At 53.5% G+C, this 20,333-nt stretch overlaps 6 protein-coding genes across 6 annotated transcripts; 2 read left to right on the forward strand and 4 right to left on the reverse strand.

Annotated features, from left to right (window-relative positions):
• Window positions 1-104: 104 nt before the first annotated feature.
• On the reverse strand, window positions 105-895 carry MAA_06903 (Concanavalin A-like lectin/glucanase; the record flags this gene model as incomplete). The annotated part of the gene is made up of 2 exons (XM_007824901.2): window positions 105-212; window positions 275-895. The coding sequence occupies 2 exons, from the start codon at window positions 893-895 to the stop codon at window positions 105-107; spliced, it is 729 nt and encodes a 242-aa protein (XP_007823092.2).
• Window positions 896-3,650: 2,755 nt separating this feature from the next.
• Window positions 3,651-6,486, forward strand: MAA_06904 (aminopeptidase; the record flags this gene model as incomplete). The annotated part of the gene is made up of 3 exons (XM_007824902.1): window positions 3,651-4,730; window positions 4,812-5,927; window positions 6,013-6,486. 3 exons carry the CDS (start codon window positions 3,651-3,653, stop codon window positions 6,484-6,486), a joined length of 2,670 nt encoding a protein of 889 aa, XP_007823093.1.
• A 1,435-nt stretch (window positions 6,487-7,921) lies between these two features.
• On the reverse strand, window positions 7,922-10,586 carry MAA_06905 (TPR domain-containing protein; the record flags this gene model as incomplete). The annotated part of the gene is made up of 4 exons (XM_007824903.1): window positions 7,922-8,171; window positions 8,268-8,310; window positions 8,383-9,036; window positions 9,305-10,586. The coding sequence occupies 4 exons, from the start codon at window positions 10,584-10,586 to the stop codon at window positions 7,922-7,924; spliced, it is 2,229 nt and encodes a 742-aa protein (XP_007823094.1).
• A 944-nt stretch (window positions 10,587-11,530) lies between these two features.
• MAA_06906 (uncharacterized protein) lies at window positions 11,531-13,311 on the forward strand (the record flags this gene model as incomplete). Its single annotated transcript, XM_007824904.1, has 3 exons — window positions 11,531-11,784; window positions 11,858-11,975; window positions 12,199-13,311. 3 exons carry the CDS (start codon window positions 11,531-11,533, stop codon window positions 13,309-13,311), a joined length of 1,485 nt encoding a protein of 494 aa, XP_007823095.1.
• A 2,007-nt stretch (window positions 13,312-15,318) lies between these two features.
• MAA_11287 (subtilisin-like serine protease) lies at window positions 15,319-17,456 on the reverse strand (the record flags this gene model as incomplete). Its single annotated transcript, XM_011413267.1, has 2 exons — window positions 15,319-17,003; window positions 17,057-17,456. 2 exons carry the CDS (start codon window positions 17,454-17,456, stop codon window positions 15,319-15,321), a joined length of 2,085 nt encoding a protein of 694 aa, XP_011411569.1.
• Window positions 17,457-18,454: 998 nt separating this feature from the next.
• On the reverse strand, window positions 18,455-20,291 carry MAA_06907 (glycoside hydrolase family 2; the record flags this gene model as incomplete). Its single annotated transcript, XM_007824905.2, has 6 exons — window positions 18,455-18,746; window positions 18,816-18,946; window positions 19,016-19,345; window positions 19,405-19,814; window positions 19,867-20,045; window positions 20,101-20,291. The coding sequence occupies 6 exons, from the start codon at window positions 20,289-20,291 to the stop codon at window positions 18,455-18,457; spliced, it is 1,533 nt and encodes a 510-aa protein (XP_007823096.2).
• Window positions 20,292-20,333: the final 42 nt, after the last annotated feature.

Genomic DNA, 20,333 nt, shown 5'->3' on the forward strand with positions numbered 1-20,333 from the left:
ATGAGAACTACAAGAATAGAGCACGTCTTAGAACATTAATGACAATCATTCTTAACATATTCCGACAGAAGTGTGAGTTTCATATTCAGCCAGGACCAAGTTTCTCAGCCGCGTCCCAACAGTCCCTTGACATAAAGACCAGCATCCCTCTCAGCAGCAGAGTCATCGACGCCCTGTCCTTTTCTGCCCCCATCTACCAAAGATAATCGCACCTTACGCCATTAGCGTTTGAACCGCAGCTCGACCGCACCCTATTATCAATCTCCAAATTCACGATACTCGCCCCCTCGGCGTCCACCCACCCACTACTCCCATACGCCCACGTATTCCAAATATCAATCTCGCCAAAATTCACCAGCGGCACATGCCCGCCCGTGTAATCGCCAAAGTCCTCCAGCACAAAGTCGGCGTCGGTACCGCAAAGCGGCGCCTGGCCGTAAAGCTCCCGCCCAACCACCTGCCCCGTCGAGAGGTTCTCCAGCGTCGCGTTGCCCGAGGTGGCCGACCACGCGTGGACGCTCATCCGGACCTCGTCGCCGGGGAAGGCGCGGAACGCGGGACCCGGGTACGCGTGCGACGGCGCCGGCCACCACTCGTACCAGGGGACCACGGCGCCGTTGCCGTAGAAGCTGAGGCCCGTTTGGAGAATCGCCCGGCGGCAGCGGAGCCCGTCGATGCCGACCCACGCCGCTACGGCGGAGCCGGAGGGCTGCCCTGCGATCCGGGGCACTCTCACTGTCCCTGTGACGTAGCTGAGGCCTTGGCCTTGCTGGACGGCGCCGGCCCAGGGCTGCTGCACCTGACGGGTGGCGAGCCTGTCGGACGGTCTCCCGGGTCCTGGGGCTGCTAGGACGCTGGGGATGGAGGCGGCTGCGCTGATTGCCGAGAACTTCATGTCGAGATTGGGGGTTGTTCCTTGACTGGAGTGGTTTGCGGGATGGTGTTCTGATGATGGGTTGTCTGCCGGGAGCGAGGTCAAGGATCCCCAAGTCTGGGCTTATATACGCCGTGAGCCTCGTCTGGAGACGGACTTGCCCGATGACCACATTGCGGCTATTCCATATTTTGCAGGCCGGCGTGTGTAGTAGAAACTTGGACATTTGTCTCTGCCTGTACAAACAGCAGGGATGGAAGGTGTGTTCGCGAATCCATCAAGACTTGCACGGACCAAAGCACGCAAAGTGCCAAGCGAGGCAAAAGTAGTGTTATACGCACGCCGCATGGCTGGCCTTTCGTCTTTCAAGGCCGTTGGACATGCCTACTATCGTTAGATATGCCTTCTAGATGGCCGCTAGTGCCGACGACCGCCTCCCGCACGTAGCAGTGCAAAGTTTCAAGCTGGTGTTAACTGTGGGATATGCCGCAGCATGTTGGCATACCTTTTCGAAGCAGAAAGGGTCTGGTGGGTTTGCCATAATGACTAGCCGACTAATTGCGCGGCAGCAGCTACTTTTCGAGGGTGGCAAGGCCCATCTGGAGATGATGGAAGCCATGGTGGTGCCAGGCAAGGAGCCATGTTGATAATTTTACGACTTCTTGTTGGACAAGCATCGGTTTTGGGAACGACCATATCTGCGTCGCGGCATCACAACGGAATACCTGTCGTCCCTTTCCCTCCCATTTTCCCAGTTGGATAGGAGGGTGCTTTCAGACGTCTGAGACTATTTTCAACTACCAGACGACAAGGTTTGCTCGTGGGCGAAAAGGAATCATGGCTAGCGGCCTTGGACTAGTTTAGGCGCATGTCGATGGAGGCAAGAATTGGTGCTGTTGGAGCACCGAGCGCCGCGGGCCTATCCGTCTTTGATGGGATTACGATTTCAAGACGCAGCCGAGTAGTGTGTGATGCTGATGCTGGTAACGGGATAGCCCGGTGGCGCGAAGAGCGACAAGGCAGCCTTGGAAGGGCGAGAGACGGAGATGCGCCTGCGCCTGCTTCGAATGGGGTGTGTCTCGCCCGCTGTCATAGTGTACAAGCATCGATAACCCGAATTCAATACTTGACTATCATGTCTCTTTAAACTTTACAATAGCAGTGGGCACCCGAGGTCACTTGTTGCCATCAAGGGGTCAACGTGGAGAAGTGAGATTCGGAGCCAAAAGAATCGGGAGTGACAAATTGACAAAGAGGCCCCACAACGGGCCAAGCAGCGACTCTCATAGGTGGTGGCTGCGGGTGTGCCGTGCCCAGCCGTCCAATGGTCGTCCGTCGCATGTTCCGATGCCAAAATTTCATTTCGCGATGCTCTCATCAATGCTATGGGCTTGCCTGCGCCGGGACACAACCAGACCAGACACTGTATCCCGACGGCGCTGTCTGCTTGACGACTAGTCAGAGTGTTGTGCGCGTGCTTCTGGCTCTTCAATCAAGCAATTGCGCCGAATCTGGTTGTCTGAGGCGAACAGGACGCGGGACATGTCGGCTCCAAGGCCTCGAGGCTAAAGGGGGCACGCAGTCGTTTCTCACGCATTCTTCTCATCTGAGGGCGCACCGCCAAATCTTGGCGGCTTCTCATTTCTGCTCTACTACAACATCTCGGCCCAGCACATTGCATCATTATTCGCTTTGATATTATTTATATGCAACCCTTTTTATTTCCTATCCTCGACGTCGGACTCTGGCCGTCATGCACCATGTCGGTGCGGCCCTCCATCATGACTGTGCCTAATGCATGCCGACGCATGACTTCATTGCAGGTTTCCGTGCAGACGGCAAAGCGCAGGATAACATCGGCTGTTTCTGCATGTCCTACGCCGAATCTGCGCGAACCAACATGGCGACGGCTCACGGGCCCGAACGGCAACGGCTACGGCTACGGCAGCTTGAGCACGACCCAACAGTACGTCTGCACCCTTCCAATCCAATTGACATTTGAATACTTTTTCCCTCGAGAATGAAGACCCAGGCCGTCGTCGGCCGTGGCTGGTTGGTGTGGTATTGTTGTTGAAATTGCCATGCTTTGTCGAGTTCAGCCCAAATCCTGCTAGTGCGGGCCTTATGGATTGTTGATGTATGCCATCAAATGGCCGGGTGGGCAAAATCGGCAACATGAAATCAGCCCTTTTGCCTCGAAGCTGCGGCCAATCGCCAACATTGATGAAGCTTGAGCTGACTCCGCACTTTGATGCGGCTTTCCGCGTTTGGCTCAAGTTCCCCTCGTTTTGACCCCTCCAAAGTCCAAACCTCCAAACATCCAAACATTTACCACACCGCGGAAAAGTCTGCCGTACAAACTGCACCACTCACGCACGACGACCAGAGGTTTCAGAACCCCTCATTCCTCTAGTATTGGAGCTTGTCCTGGTACTGCACCTCATCTTGTCCCATGTTGTGACAGCATGACCCCCTCTCTCAGCCGAACCCGCAAGCCACCACCCGTCCCCGCTCCACCTTGACTTCGGCTCGCTTCCACTTACACCATGACAATAGCTTCCACCTTCCACCTTTGGCTTGAGCACTTGGAGCTATCAAAGAATCCGCTGACACCTACATTTCTTCCCTCAGGCTTCGTCTTCATAAGAGATTGGCATCCACAGTCGCCCGCCCCCGTCCATCTCTCGTCTCCTCTCGAATTCGACATTCTCTCGGACCCAACTGCTGGCGTCACCGTCAACTTCGCCATTGCTCCTACCGAAGACACCTCGACAACATGTGCAGAGCCCAAGCTGGTGTCGACCAGACCGGCGGCGGTGCCGCTCCTGGTAGTACCCACGGCCGCGAGCTGCTCCCTTCCAACGTCATCCCCCGCCATTACCACGTTACTCTCGAGCCCGACTTCGACAAGCTGACCTTTGACGGTACCGTCGTCATTGACCTCGATGTTGCCCAAGAATCCAGCTCCGTCTCCCTCAACACGCTCGAGCTCGACGTCCACAGCTCCAAGCTGTCCGCCGACGGACAGACTGTCGACCAAGCCCCCAAGGTTTCCTTCCATGAGCCCACCCAGGTCACCAAGTTCGACTTTGACGGCCATGTCCTTCGCAAGGGCTCCCAGGCTCAGCTCGAGATCAAATTCACCGGTCAGCTCAACGACAAGATGGCTGGCTTCTACCGGTCCACTTACAAGCGTGACGACGGATCTGAAGGCATCCTGGCTTGCACCCAGATGGAGGCTACCGACTGCCGCAGGGCTTTCCCCTGCTTCGATGAGCCCGCTCTCAAGGCCAAGTTCACCGTCACCCTCATAGCTGACAAGAACTTGACTTGCTTGAGCAACATGGATGTTGCCAAGGAGGAACAAGTCCAGTCCACCATGAGCGGCACCACCAAAAAGGCTGTTCACTTCAACACCTCTCCCCTCATGTCTACCTACCTTGTCGCCTTTATTGTTGGCGAGCTCAACTATGTCGAGTCCACAAAGTTCCGTGTCCCTGTCCGTGTCTATGCCCCGCCAGGCCAGGACATTGAGCATGGCCGATTCTCTCTGGATCTTGCCGTTCGAACCCTGGAATTCTACGAAAAGGTTTTTGGCATCGAGTTCCCCCTCCCCAAGATGGACCAGGTGGCCATTCCCGACTTTGCCCAGGGCGCCATGGAGAACTGGGGCCTCGTCACCTACCGTGTGGTCGACCTGCTTCTCGACGAGAAGACCAGCAGTGCTGCCACCAAGGAGCGTGTCGCCGAGGTTGTTCAGCACGAGCTGGCTCATCAGTGGTTTGGCAACCTCGTCACCATGGACTGGTGGGAGGGTCTCTGGCTGAACGAGGGCTTCGCCACGTGGACTTCATGGGTATGTACCGAGACTCGTGGTTCAATTCTCACACAGCCCCTGCCGCTGAATTGACCAATCATTTTTGCTAACATGCTTTAGTACTCATCCAATGTCTTCTACCCGGAGTGGAAGGTTTGGGAGAACTATGTCACGGACAATCTGCAGTCCGCTCTGTCTCTCGACTCCCTCCGTAGCTCCCATCCGATTGAGGTGCCCGTCAAGCGCGCCGATGAGATTAACCAGATTTTCGACGCCATCTCTTACTCCAAAGGCTCCTGCGTTCTTCGCATGGTGTCTACCTACCTTGGCGAGGAGACCTTCCTCGAGGGAGTTCGTCGGTACCTGAAGAAGCACGCCTACGGCAACACGCAAACGGGCGACCTGTGGGCTTCCCTCAGCGAAGTCAGTGGCAAGAATATTCAAGAAATCATGAACGCATGGACCAAGGAGGTCGGGTATCCCGTCTTGACTGTTACTGAGAACGGCGCCGACAGCTCCATTCACGTCAAGCAGAACCGATTCTTGCGAACTGGTGACACCAAGCCCGAGGAGGACAAGATTTTGTACCCTGTCTTCCTGGGTCTTCGCACCAAGGACGGCGTCGATGGCGAAATTGCCCTCACTGAGCGCGAGAAGGACTTCAAGATCCCCAGCAAAGACTTTTTCAAGCTCAACGCCAACCACACGGGGATTTTCCGAACCTCGTACTCGCCTGCTCGTCTGGAGAAGCTCGGCCAGGCTGCCAAGGATGGCCTCCTCTCCGTCGAGGACCGCGCTGGTATGATTGCCGACGCCGGTGCTCTTGCCACTTCCGGGTACCAGAAGACGTCTGGTGTGCTCAACCTACTGAAAGGCTTCGACTCTGAAAACGAGTTTGTTGTCTGGAACGAGATCGTGGCCCGCCTCGGAGCAATCCAGAGCGCCTGGGTGTTTGAGGCTGAAGAGGTCACCGAGGGCCTGAAGGCGTTCCAGCGCGACCTGATCAGCCCCAAGGCGCACAAGCTGGGCTGGCAATTCTCCGACAAGGACGGCCACATTGAGCAGCAGTTCAAGGCGGTGCTTTTCGAGGCCGCCGGTCTCAGCGGTGACCAGAAGATTATCGACGCCTCCAAGGACATGTTCAACAAGTTTATGGCTGGTGACAAGTCGGCCATCCACCCCAACATCCGCAAGAGCGTGTTTGCCATTGCCTTGCGATACGGCGGGGTTGAAGAGGTAAGGGCTTTTTTTTTTACTCTCGTCTCCCGATGCCACGATGTGCACTTACTTTACATGTTACTGACTTGACTGATGGAAACAGTACGACAAGATTCTCAACTTTTACCGATCATCGACCAACTCGGATGAGCGCAACACGTGTCTGCGCAGCTTTGGGCGCGCCAAGCAGCCGGAGCTCATCAAGCGCACGCTGGACCTCCTCTTCAGCCCCGAGGTCAAGACGCAAGACGTGTACATGCCCGTCATTGGGCTGCGCGCCCACGCAGAGGGAATCGAGGCGCTGTACAACTGGATGGAGGAGAACTGGGCGGCGCTCTACGAGAAGCTGCCGCCTACCCTGCCCATGCTCGGCTCCATGGTCAACATCATGACGTCTGGGTTCACGACGCAGAAGCAGCTTGAGCGCGTGGAGAAGTTCTTTGGGGCCAAGAACAACAATGGATACGACCAGTCGCTCGCCCAGAGCATAGACGCGATCCGGTCCAAGATTTCGTGGCTGTCTCGCGACAAGGAGGATGTGGCTGGCTGGGTCAAGGCAAATGGGTACGCTAAATAGCTTTGCTGTAGCATAGTAGGCCAAGAGAGTGGATGAAAGGACTTACTTGCTAGCATACCGAGCAGAGTAATATGTGGGATATGAAAAAAAAAAGTCATGGTATTTATTACATATATATTAGTCTTGGGACGTACGTGGTAGGCTTTGATGGCGAGGATGTGAATTCGGCGTCTAGCAGACCACGATGAGATAAAAATAAAAGGCATTCCCGACGACAGTTATGTATATTCGTGACTTGTGAGGCATTGTGGTCAAAGGCAACGTATCGTGCGGGGTTTATCAATGCACCAGACGGTCAACTATTTATACGACCTGGACCAGAGACGACATTGAACATTCAATGTTGAACAGACAGTAAGAGATAAAAGGTAAATAAGGCATACGATGATAATAAATATTAAACAGATAGTAAGAGATAAAAGGCAAATAAGGCATGCAATAATATTAAATATTAAATAAATAATAAGAGATAATGCCTAAAGGCCTAGTGTCACGGTTTCGCCCACTAAAATCGCTGATATTTGACGCCGCGTTGGGCGGCATGGTGACACTTGACGCCCTCCCCAAGAGGCCAGCGTGCAAACGAACTTGACATTCAATGTTGAATCCCACAGGCTGCGGCTCCAAGGACTGTGGCTGAACGACCTTGCTTTTCATGGCATTAACTAGACGCCGTTGCTAATCCCCTCTGCAACATTGTCCAAAGATAGCCCCAGGCCCCTTGTCCTTCTATCTTATAGAAGTTCCTCCTCTTCCGTCTCTGGCAGATTCGGGTTTCCTTACTAGCTATAATTATAGTGGTTTAATTTAATATTATAGCCTTGATAATATATTTTAACTAGAGGTTAAGTTTAATATTCTAATAATACTTTAAGATATATAATTAAGCTTATAATATACTATAATAATTATATACATATACTAACTAGAGCTGCTTTTAAACGGGGTTTTCTTTTAATACTTGGCTATAAATAATACTTTTATTTGTGTTATAATATAAGCTTATTAATACTAATATAAGGAAGTTTTACTATATAAATACCTAGACTACTTACCTAATAGTCTAAGATGGCCGAGTCGGTCAGCCCCTCCTTACGTACTGTTTCATACAATACCCTAGCGGCATCATTAGAAGACTTGTCCCTCACCTCCCACAAGGTTCCCACTACGTGTCTGAATCCTGCAAGCTGAAAGGCGCTGACAAGATTGATAGCTTCGTCGGGCAATTTGGAGCTGGCCAAGTTGGCACCAGTTGAACATGCTGACAAGTAGCATAGAAAAGGCGGATCTATCTCCAGGTTGAGGTCTCGAACGTCCGCCACAGTCAACAGACTGCTCTGCCAATCTTCAAGAAGCAAACCGCATTCCGACGGCTCCGATTCATGCGTCGTTCCATGGCCGGCAAAATGAAAAATCCGGCACGACCGTAGCTCGTCTAGCACGCTGGCTCTGCGAAGCTCTGGCCTGGAAAGGTCAACTGGTGCATTTTCAACGGCGAGCAGACCCTCTCCACCATGGCAACCTCAGTCGCAGCAAAGGGGAGGCTTCCGCTTTGGCCGAAGCCCGGGGTGTCACTCATGCCGATCACGAGAGCCTTGTTCGACGGAGGACCAGCAGATTGCCGGTTCTGGGATCCGAGTCCGCGTATCAGCTGCTTGACGGAAGTCGCGTACGAGGACATGACTCTGTGGAGAACAGACCTTCGGCCTTTTGACCCGTGATGTCCCGCAGCGTGCAAAGGAAGTACACTCAAACCGTGGACGGGAATCCACTATACACACGGCCAGTTGTCATTTGTAACTGGAGAGCGGTACTCTCGGGTATCTAGAACTGGTTCACAGAGCGTATCCCAGAGCAGCCCCAACAGTTTCGAGGTAGAAGAGGATGAGTGCATACCAGGTTGTCGAGTTTCTAAGAATAGGGTAAGAATCTCTATAGCTTTCAGGTCTGGCAGCTCCAGCAAACGGATGTGATTTTTTGTGATGAGGATCGCGTCGGAGCGATGTGCGGTGGCATTTATCACAACTATGGGATCGGGATTTGCGGCAGCCTTGATTTCGTCCTCAGTCGGCGGCAGAGGGAAGCGTTCGAACCCTTGGCAAAGACGTATCTTGCGAAGAACGTCCTGAAGACCTCGATCTGCCTTCATACGACTTGCTGATCCGAGGTTTCCCTGGTTTCTGTTGCTCCAAGTGCCAGAAACTCCAGCCATGCCGTCTGGTGTGTCAAACACGTCCCGCAGACGGCAGAATTCTTTCGCGAGGTCTGGGTGCTGTTGTTCAAGAAGCGAGACGTCGGTCCGAACCTCCATCGTCATGGTCGAAATTATGTCACGCCCAGATTCAAGAAGCTGCAGCGCGTGAACTGGACCGAGATTGGCATTGAGGGCGGCTGAAGCGGCCCTTGACGAGAGGCCCTGGAAGTGCTTGAGCTCGTGTTGCTTGTCTAGATGCTGTAAAGACTTGGGGCTAAGAAGAGGAAGAAGCTCCACGGCTGTACGTAGCATAGAAGGCCGCTCTCTGCTAGTCCAAGCGTGATATGAAGATTTCACTACACCTTAGAGCCAGAGTAGCCTGAGTTGTAGGACGAGTGTTTGGACAATCCAGGCCCTGTTGGAGATGATCCAATGCGAGTGCCTGGTCACAAGTCGAGTTTGTCGAGTTTCATCCGCTTCAAGAGGAATACTGCCCGATTGTTGAGCATTGCGGGCCGCTCCACGTGGTCAACAGGGAGTCTGTCTATTGCCTCACCGGACACCTCGATTGCACGTTACAGGTCGCTTCGCAAGCCCTTCTCCTCAAAAAGACAGACAGGTTACTCAAGGCTAGAACTCGAAGGGGATGATCTGATGGAAGAGCTTCTAGTGCTTTACCGGTGGCTTCGATGGCGTCGTCCAGATCTGCCGCTGATTTTGTCATTCCATGCTTGAGGCCTAGCGTTGCCCCAAGGTTATTGAGTGTCTGGCCACGATGTGGGTAGTCCGTAGGCATCAGGCTGACCGCGTTGCGCAAGAGTTGCACGGCACGGTCGAGGTCTTTCATCGATCCTGCTCGTTCGAACCGCCTGGATAGACAAGCTGCGAGACATGTTATTCGCTCGGTCCGGTCATGACCTTGCACACTCAGATTCGTTGATCTCTCGCCAGCAGCGACCGCACTGTTCAAATCGTCCATAGACCCCGTCCGGTCAGATCGTCCCACTAGTCTAAAGGCCAGGCTGCATAGAGTGTCGCCTTCAAGCTGCATATCTTGACGCCGAGCCGCCGCCTCAAGAAGCATAATGCTTCGATTCAAGTCGTCAATATGTCCGTTCATGTCGAAGCGCTCGCCATAGCAGTTCCCGAGGTTGTGTGCTTGGACAACCCAGTCCGTGTCGGTTGAGGATGTAAGGACCAACGCCTGCTCTCGGAGTTGAATGGTGCGATCCAAGTCGTCCATCGACCTGGTGTGTCGAAAACGTGCGAAAAGCAGCTCTGATAGTGATTGGAGCCGCTTCGATCGGTAGAGGCCGTCGTTTTCAGGTGTTGCCCGCAATCCTACGAGGGCCAAGTTTATTGCCAGGTTCAGGTCTCGTATGTCTCTCGGTGTAGACTGTTCAAAGCGCTTCTTGAATACTCCAGCCAAGCCAAGCAACGATGGAACCCATGTAGAGTCATCTTGAGGCGTCGGCTGGAAGCATTGGCACACCGCATACACTCCAGGCGCGGGCGCGGTGAGCAGTCCACTCTCTTCAAGACGAGTTTTGAGTTGTCTCCTGATTTCGTTCAAGGTAAGACTTTGCACCAAGTTTCTGCCGTTGTCCTTCATTATGACGGCTGTTTCCAGAATTTTGCCTGCTTCATCCTTGTCTCCCGGTCCAGCCATGGTATTCAAACGTCTTGCCCGGTGAAGAGCTTTCTCCGCGTGTACAGTTGCTCCCGTTCGCAGGTAGAGAAGAAGACAGGTGATTATATGCAATCGCATTCCCTCAAAGATTTCGAGCTTCTCATGTAGCTTCTCCATAGAAAGTAGATCCGAGTCATGGCAGCCATTCAAATAGACGATGATCTCTTTGTCGAGGTTGAAGAAACTCTCGCACATGATAGCATGGGGGGTCGCCATGACGAGCTCTCTTCACGCGCCGGTGGCGAATGGCTCAAATCCAACAGCGAAGACCAACATTTGGCAATAACACTAGCAATTGCCGTCTCAGCTCTGCCGTTGAGGTGTGTGACAAGGGCAAGTAATATTGGGCTTGGAACAATGTTCGATATTCAACTAATAATTCGCTTTGATATCAAAGGTCCATGGTTTCTCTCAAGGCCTCCAAGGGCGGATGACGCTTATTTATATCAAGAGGCGGTCAGAGGGCTGTCCTAGGTGCCTGAGGCCCCCGTTAGGTCGCAAGCCCTTGTGTAACTATCGTCATGTTCAAGGTCCGGCCCGTGCCTTTGTGGCAACGTGACATCCGTGTAACAAGGTGGGCGAGAATGTAGTCAATTTCTGGGCGGGTTCTATGGCAGGCTGAGTGAGTACCTAGAAGCAATGTAATCGGGTGTTATAGACACGCAGGTGAGCCGGTGTCATTGCTGGATCGGCATTGGCGACTTGTTTCGACTGAATTTATCAAATGGTTTTTGTGAGGCGACATGCAGTCATATTGACGGCTTACACCCACCCAGGTGACTGTCCTGACACGGGTTAACTACATATGTATTTCGGATGCCTAATTATCATGTCAACCCAACCAACACACGTTGATGCGCTGCGTCGGGCAGCAAGAACCCCCTTTCGAATGCCTTCAGTAATCAAGTCGCGATTTTGCCTTGCACACCATCTGCTCAGTTTTGGCTGCGCCGCTGGACCGATCGGGCGTTGATCAGCAATACACGTCACTGTCACCTTGCAGCCTAATCTAACCTGCCTGATGTATCTGACCTCTTCTGTTCAATCAATGACCCCCGCCTTCACCTTATGTGCAAGCATGTACCAGACACTACCAGTCGCCAGGTTGAGGTTTCTCTGTAGTGTAGGCCTAGCCCGAATAGATCGGATGCAAGCCCGACATGGCTCCTGCTCATCCGCTTGCGAAGTACTGGGCAGTACTAGTTGGAATCAACTTTTACGGCGGTGCGGAAGACCTCGAGGGTTGCCTTCACCATGTTTGGGCGATGAAGCAGTACTTACAGACCGACATTGCGGCTCTCACAGGCCAACCCGACCTCTCGCCGTCTGACCACTCGGACGTCGACGCCGGGATCCCGTCAGGCACGAGTGAGGTTTCGCGCGTCCTGGCCGCAGCAAACGCCAATGCGCTACGGTAACAAGGACATGTCCTTCTTTGGTCACCTCGGCGCCCGATCGGACATGGCCTACTTTCACATCTACTACAGAGCCGAGGATCAACGCCTGTGCTTGGATGCGGGACTAGCACATGGCGTTCACCCGAACGACGAGTATGCCGTATACCCGCTCGGCTCAGACTCTCAGAGGATGTGTGACAAGGGCCTAGTATTTAGGGGCTTGGAACAATCTTCATATTCAGGCTAATTCTTTGCTTTGATATCAAAGGTCCTTGGTTTTCCTTGAGGCCCTAGGGGCGGAAGACCTTTATTTATATCAAGAGGCGGTGAGGCACCTTGCCCTAGGTCTCGTGATCAGAGCCCTTGTGTAACTATCGTTGGGTTCAAGGTTCGGCCCGTGCCTTCATGGCAACATGTCATCCGTGTAACAGGATGCCACCAACCAGTCGGATATTGATATCTTGGCAACGGTTCGAGTCGAGAATGTTGGCCCGCTTACGTCGGAGGTGGTCACAACTGGACAGGAGAGAACCAAACAGGGCCATGCCGACTGTTGGATAGCAAAGCCATTGACTGCCCCCTCACGTCAAAAGGTATCGGTGCGGCTCGCTGCCAGCGCCCACAAGCTCCTCAACCATATCCAACAGACTAGGGGCTCGGATGGACAACGATGGCTACGCCTATGCATAAAGGATGAGCAGGAGGCATGCATGTTTAACCTTGCAGTCAACGACCGCCAGGAGTACGAAATGCTCGACGGCACGCTGCCGAGAATTCGCAGCCTGCCTACGGTGCCCATCGACACCCCGGACGCAGAGCACCATGACTTGGCTACGTTACAACACCTCGCCGAGTTCAAGTACGCCGAGGGTATCGAGAACCGGCTCCCGAACTCCTCTCTTGAAGCTTCATTCTCGCTCCTCTCCTCTGCAGACGGCAAGGCGCCCGACACTTCGGCAGTTCACGATATCGAACACGGCGGCATATGGCGCCTCGCTCTCGAGAACCACAGCGAGTCACCCTTGTACATGGCCATTTTTAACTTGGCCGCGTCCTGGAAGATTTCTAATCTTTTGTCGAGTGCGGGCGACAACGCCTTCCGGGTCATGCAACCAAGAGGAGAGGAGGAGCTCAGGATGGAAATGAAGGTTCCCGACTGGCTTCAGCGCCTAGGCGGGTGGCATTGCGAGGACGTGATCAAGGTATTCGTCACCTCCAAGCCCACGTCGTTTCCATCGTTGATTCCACCAGAAATTGCCCTCCACGCACAGCATCGCGGGGGCGTGTATGGAAGTGGCGATGCGCTCTCGATTGCCCTCGCCTTGCTAAAGCTGGATAAAATGGCTATAAAACCACTCGTAGCGAAAATGACAATGATCAATCTGGCTGTCAGGCTGCCGACAAGATGGCAAACGACGACCGGGGCGAGGAGGAGAATGGCGATGAATGGTGCAAGACGAATTCGCACCACTCGTCCTATCGATGATGGTGAGAAAACATGCACGTTTGGGTCTCGAGAAGGCCGCCGACTCTCCGGTGTTTGAAAATGTACCCCGAATTTCACACAGGCGTGTTCCACAAGCGCCTCCAACCAGGATGTCTCGTTGTCTTCTTGGGTAGTAACGCTGAGAAGATCCTCGCCTTGTTCCAAGTAGGCCGTCTCTGCTCGTGCCACGCAACCGTTTCCATGGACCCAGTTCCGCAGGTTCGTGACGGCTCGGTGCGGCGCAGCTTCAAAGGTCATTGCGCGCTGCTGCCTCTCGAGGAAGGAATCTGCCGCCATTTGATCAGCGCTCGAGACTCAAGAGAGCACCAGACAGTGCGGGCGAGTGAGACAATCACCATAGTCGGCCAAGGCGCCGTCTATTTCTGAAATGACGGCATGCCTCTCCTGGTTGGCGTCCCTCCGACTGCTTCCAAGTGATAGCGGGAACGACTCTTCTCGGTCGATCTTGTCCAGCTCCTTCTCGAGGATCGCGAGTCTGGCCTGTTTGAGCAACAACAGACGCGTGCGTAGGGTGGAAAATCGCTGACAGACAAGGAATGACGGATGAGACGCCAAAAGTGCCGAGAATCGGGGGTACCCTGGTGGGAAGGCCTCGACTATGGCCAGTCAGCGCCATTGAATCGAATTCTCCAGGGCGGGCTGTCATTTGATGTCTCACTCTGCCTCGATACCGTACCCCTACTCGAATCTGGCAGCGCGGTGCGGGTAAACCATGCCTGGAGCCACAAAGGCCAAATGTGACGTTCGTGTAAAGACACCTCAGGATCAACACAACCCAGTTCAATATCGACTCCTAGAGGTGAAGTCATCTTGTTCCCCTAGATGGGACTGGAAAGGACAACAAGGGTCTCGAAATAGGGATGTAGATTATAGTGCTATTTGTCTCGATATATGCCATGAGTGACTCCCTTTTATTAGTCCACACGTTTAACTCTTAGCCCAGGGGATAAGCTGGAGATGTAAGTCGTATAACTGCCATATAAGCTTTTACCATCTGTACGTTGTAATATACTGGAATAAGACAAATATCAAGATGCATGTTATCCTTGTATAAGCCTTTAATGGTAAATACTAAACTTGGCCTTTATAGAAAATGGTTTGCAAACTTAGAACGAGCGTCAAGGGAATATAGAATAGTCTGTACGAGAATTAAGGGGTCTCGTAATATACTATCAATTTGCTATTATTACCTGTATAGACAGAAATATTGCGGTAAAAGACATACTCGGCAGGGAGGAGAGGGTCAAGGAAAGAGTCTGGTTAGAATGAGGCACGGGAGGATAAAGAGAGGCAAGCCAATGGTGGAGTGCTGTTTGTAGGTGACATTGATGGGTCAAAAGCAGCCATCAATTGATGTGGCGGACAGGCGTCTGGTGTTATGGGTGCCGCCTAACCCAGCGGGGAAGGCCGCGACACTGATATTATACAATAAAGCCAAGTATTATTGACATGTCTGGTACGACTGGTTTTATCCACCAAACACGGCGACAATTGACGCCGCTTTAGCGGGTATAGCCAGTGTGTCATTCCTCTGCAGACTCAAGGCTTCAGAGTCTTAGTCTTTTGTGTAAGGCGCATCATGACATGGCCCTGCACAGGAGTGCCGGTCATACAGGTCACGTCTAGAGGGTACCTCGCCTGCATACAGCCAGCGCCTCGCACAATTGACGTCAAGTGCGAGGGCAAGCTTTAGTCTTTGAATACAACGCCCGTATTGCTTCTACCTAGCTATTATCTCCATCATCGTGCATTGTGCCCGTTACATTTTGCAGGTCCCTGAATGCCTCGTTTGAATCGCACTGGGGTGTCAACACTCTAATTAGACGGAGTCCATGTCTACATATAGCCTTCATCTTCGTATTGATGACCAACTTTCCGAATTTTAGCTACACATAACCAAGCATGACGTCGTGGCACTTGCCTCCCAACTTGGCCGTGAGCACAACTTTTGCTATCATCAGGTCAGCCCCAAATGTTGAAGGACGGTAGCAGTATTCCGACTTGGAAAAGCTCGCGGTCGTCATGTGTGCTGATGATGGTGTTTTCATATAATTATGATACTCTGGAGATCACCTCGCTTCTTCGCCGCAGCAAATCTATCGACAATCAACCGCCGCAGGCCCAGTTTATCAGTGCCTCCATTTTCATCTTCCACCCAGACTCCTATCCCAAACCCAACCCTCTGGAAGACTGCTGATGCAGCAAACGAGTGCATACAATGGTTGGCCACCTTCAGCACTAAGAAAAGTGGCCCCAGTAAAGCATCAGGGCCGTCGTCAAGATGGCGGTCTACCCAGCCTAAAGGCACCACAAAAAGGTCCATGTCTATTGTGTTGATCTCTGAGTCTGTTGGTCCGCTCTGGCCAGGCGGGTCGTACGGTTCAGCATCCCATGTGACGGCAATGCGGAAAACCACACCGTCCTCACGCACCCAGAGGCTTTTATTATTTGCCTTCTTGTATGGCCGAAGGGAAAGAACCTTCAAGCAAACCCAGCCATCCACTACCTTGCCGAAAGCGTTCCCTAGAGTTGCAAGCTCCACATGGGCATCTTGAACGACGGCAAGCTCACTAATCGAGTTGACCCAAGAGGTCTTGTAATCAATACTCCCGTCTACAGAGGCCCAAGACCATGTCGGGGCTCGGTACTTGCGTGGGCGTACACCTCGAGGGCTGAACATTTGCATCGACCAACACATGTCTCGAACCATGTCGTCAAACCAGAGACCAGCTAAATATCGACTGGCCACTGGAAAAATTCTCTCATCTTTTTGAGTCGAGGCCAATGAAAATCGAGCCGCTAGACCTCCCAGGGCCGGCAACTTGTCGTCTTGAACCGTGAGTTTTCGCTGGGAATATTGTTCCACCATCTTACGCCAATCCTGCCGGCATCTGTTTTTGGCCATGTCCGTGGAATAATCCAACAAGGCAAATGATGGATGGGGGGCGGACTGAGCCAGCAGACAATTGTCTTCCGTTTGGATACCCTGACCGCACTCGAAAAAGATGATGGACTTGGTAAAATGCAACGTGCGGGGGGATAGATAGCGCTCTTGCAAAGCCCAGCCCCGGCTTGTCAAGGGCTCATCTTCCATGTGAATAACTCTGGTCGGCTCCGCTACATACTTGTGCGGAACAGCAAAAGCCAGCGCGGTGCCGGACCTTCCTGCGGCGTACATGGGAACCGGGACATGCGATTGCGCTGGTCGCTCGTCCAGAAAACCTGCTTGGCCATCGGCAGCGCGGCAGGCGGCAATCGTAACGAACGAGTTGCTGTAAATGTCTCCCATTCGTTGAGATTCCCGTATCCAGTCGCTGGTGTCATCCTGCAAGATGCACAAACTATCGATCCAAAGGTATCGTATTCCCAACTGACCAGTTATCCAGACTGCGTCTTTCAATGTCTGCGGAAGATGGCCCACCCTGATTCCCCGGCATAGCGTTTCAAACGTGCTGGTGTTTAGCGTCACTGTCTGCGCAGAGCCCCAACAGTGACTGAGCGCAGCATACCGGCCTGTCGCATCATTCGAAGCACAAAGAACAGCATGCTGCTCAAGGACATGTAGGTCTAACAATCTTGCGGGTAACCTTGTTGATATCGACCCGGAATGTCCATGCTGCTCCGCGCATTGCTTCACCCACCTTGCCATCTTGTCAAGAACGATTGGCGATCGCGGCGATGCCTGGATTCTCCGTCCCTGGATGAGGGAGCTAAGCTGGCTCTCTTTGACTGGCATGAGTAAGTGCCGACAGCAGACGAGAGAATAGGTTCTGTAGACAAACTTTCTTCCGCGCAAAACCCAATGCCGGCCATTATGTCATAAATGAGACGTCCGCTTCGCGCTGCCCTTTTGGCACCGACGACTTGGAAACCGTGAGCGCCATCTCTGCCCCCAATCCAGAGTTCATACGTATCAGGGTCGTTGCCATCATTTGAAGCCCGGAGAATCTTGTCAGCATTGTTTTGAATGAGACGACATAGGTCGCATGATGTTGCACTGTCTTGTAAAGCCCTAAGAGACTTGTGGAACGGATGGAGAATAGTATTGGGTTCCTGCAGTGCATCGTCTCGAGGAGTGTAGTATGACCAGGCCCGGCCCGTTTCTAACCGGAGATGTGCCTTCAGACCTCTTTGCGCAATGGTAGCAAAGTCAAGTTGGCAGCAAAGTTGACAAAGAGGCATAGTAGCAGACGTAAACAAAATGCCATCAATTTAAAAGTCGGATTCGATGACACCAATATGATTTAGTAAAGAACAAAACTGCAAACGACTAGCCTCCTCCCGTCTGGTGTTTCCCCTCTTTTCGTTTCTTTTTTTTTGGGCTAATGGATGCATCGCATCAATTGATCACCAAAAATAGCGCAGCTGCAGTTCACAGTGGTACCAGTATCTCCTCGAGTGACTCTGCATATCCCTTACCACCCACCCACCAAACACTCTTCACCAAACCGGTTCGCTTGCACTACGTCTATTCTCGCCTACCCTAAGTATGTGCGGCGGTGTTGTCGCTTCTGGACGCGCGGGATCAAAAGCAGCGACGCGACTAGTATGTGTCGCTAACCCCCCAAGGTAAATAAGGCATATAATGATATTCAATAGTAAACAAACAGTAAAAAACAGCAAGGTAAATAAGGCATCAATGGTATAATAATAGTAAACGTTAAATAAATAATAAGCGACAGCCAGGTAAATCTCTTTAGGTGCCCAATAGCTCGTGGGGCCTCTTCTACCAGACAATTTTTCTAGGGAAGCGAGTCTCCAGAAGCTATTGGACAACTAAAGAGATGAGGCACGCAATAACATTAAACATTAAACATGCAGTAAGAGACAGTAAGGGAAATAAGGCATATAACAATATTAAGTATTAAATATTAAACAGACAGTAAGAGATAAAAGGTAAACAATGTATGCGACAATATTGGAGCACGCATGCCATGGCAGAGTAGAGTAGTATTTATTCCTACACGAATCTACAGCCACAATAAGAATAAAACAAAAAACTACTGCAGCGCAAATCATGTTCATAATCATACTATATAATTCTGTATCCGTGCACCAACAGCACATCAGTGATAGTGATGCAAAGGTCCAATGTCGTCCATCAATTTCAACGCAGTCCATCCACCAATATCCATCCATGTCCGTCAATCCCAATGATCAATCTCGATTCAAAGCAACATCTACGGCCTCGCCCCTCCCCGGCCATGCGCCGCGTCATACAACCCCCTAATATCCGCCTGCCACTGACTCACATTGGCCCTCAGCACGCGCCGATCATACGTATACAAGCCATTCACCTCGCCCTCCACGTCCGTCGTCTGCGTCCACACGCCCCCGCTGCACGCATACCGTTCCACCTGCTCGATCAGCTCGCGGAAGAGCACCCCCGCGCGGTAATTGTACGCGTCGAGGTCGGCGCTCACCTCGTACGTCTGGTTAATAGTGTCAATGGCCTGCTGGACGTTCCACAGGCTGCGAGTCAAGTCAGTCAGTCAATATTCAATCCAGTAAGTGTGCACGCAGGGTCCCAACACAACTCACTGCTCAATCGAGACGTTGTGCCCGATGCCGCCAAACTCGCCTTGGAACCCGATGCGGCGGGGGTCATAGGGCGACGAGAGAATCGAGTAAAAGGGCGTGCCGCACTGGGGGTTGGCGTAGTGGTGGTTGTCCTGCGGGCACGGGGTTAAAGTCAGCAACTAATGGTCAATGACATCCGTGAAGTTCACATCAAGACGTACGGAAAAGTCGCCAAAGCCGTGGTCGTGCCAGCCCGTGACGGCGTCCACCAGGCGCGACGGGTCGAGGCGGCGCACCACGTCCGTCAGCCGCTCCTCCGGGTACGGCGGGCCGCGGAGCTGGCCCCAGCCCTCGTTGTAAATGACCCAGACCACGAGCGAGGGGTAGCTCTTGTGCTCTTGGACAAGCACCTCGAGCTGGCGCTGGAACTCGGCCTGCTGCGCCGGGTTGGGCGGGCGGTTGCCGTCGGCCGGCAGCGAGGGCATGTCCTGGATGACGAGGAGGCCCATCTCGTCGCAGGCGCGGTAGAACAGGTCCGGCTCGACTTTAATCTGGGGGCGGCGTCAGCGCGGTCATCAGACAAATTGACAGAAAGAAGAAAGAAACATACGTGCTTGCGCACCATGTTGAAGCCCAGGCGCTTGAGCATGCGCAGGTCGTACACCATGGCCTCGCGGCTGGGCGGCGTGTACAGCCCGTCGGGCCAGAAGCCCTGGTCCAGGGTGCCAAAGAGGAAGACAAACTCGCCGTTGAGCAGGGGCCGCTGCACGCCGTCGACGAGGCCGGCCGAGACGGTGCGGAACCCCGTGTAGCTGTGCACGCGGTCGTCGCCCAGCGTCAGCGTCAGGTTGTACAGCGTGGGCGAGGCCGGCGACCACAGCCGCGGCGACGCCACGCGGAAGGCGAACTCGGCGTCCGACGGGCCCGATGCCTGCCCCACCGTGCGGCCCTCGCCGTCCACCACGGCGATGGTCACCTCGGCGCCCTGCTGCTTGCCCGACGTGTGCGCCGTCACCTTGACTGCCGGGGGTCAGCAACACTGCCCCTTACTAAAGGGAAACACGCGACATACCTTCTCCGTCCATGCCGGCCGCCACGTCGAGCTGCGTAATGTGGTTGGCCGGCGCGCGCTCCAGCCACACCGTCTGCCAGATGCCCGAGCACGAGCGGTAAAAGATGTGGCTCGGGTTGCGCGTCTGCTTGCCGACGGGGATGACCTCGGCGTCGGTGGGGTCGTGCACAAAGACGAAGCTGCACCGGGAGCGTCAGGGGGCGGGTTCGTTAAAAAGTCCAGGCTCAAACTCACAGCTCATTGTCCGCTCCCCAGCGCACGTGCTCGGTGACGTCGACGGTGAAGCGGAAATACCCGCCGACGTTGTGGCCGGCGCGGGCGCCGTTGACAAAGACGGTGGCCTCGTAGTCGACGGCCTCAAAGTTGAGCAGGACGCGGGCGCCGCGCCAGGCGTCGGGCACGGGGAACGCGCGGCCGAACCACATGTGCGTCGAGTTGAGGCTCTGGATGCCCGAGAGGCCGCTCTC

The sequence above is a fragment of the Metarhizium robertsii genome (assembly GCF_000187425.2).
Source record: "Metarhizium robertsii ARSEF 23 chromosome Unknown MAA_Scf_5, whole genome shotgun sequence".
NCBI classification, from domain to species: Eukaryota; Fungi; Ascomycota; class Sordariomycetes; order Hypocreales; family Clavicipitaceae; genus Metarhizium; species Metarhizium robertsii.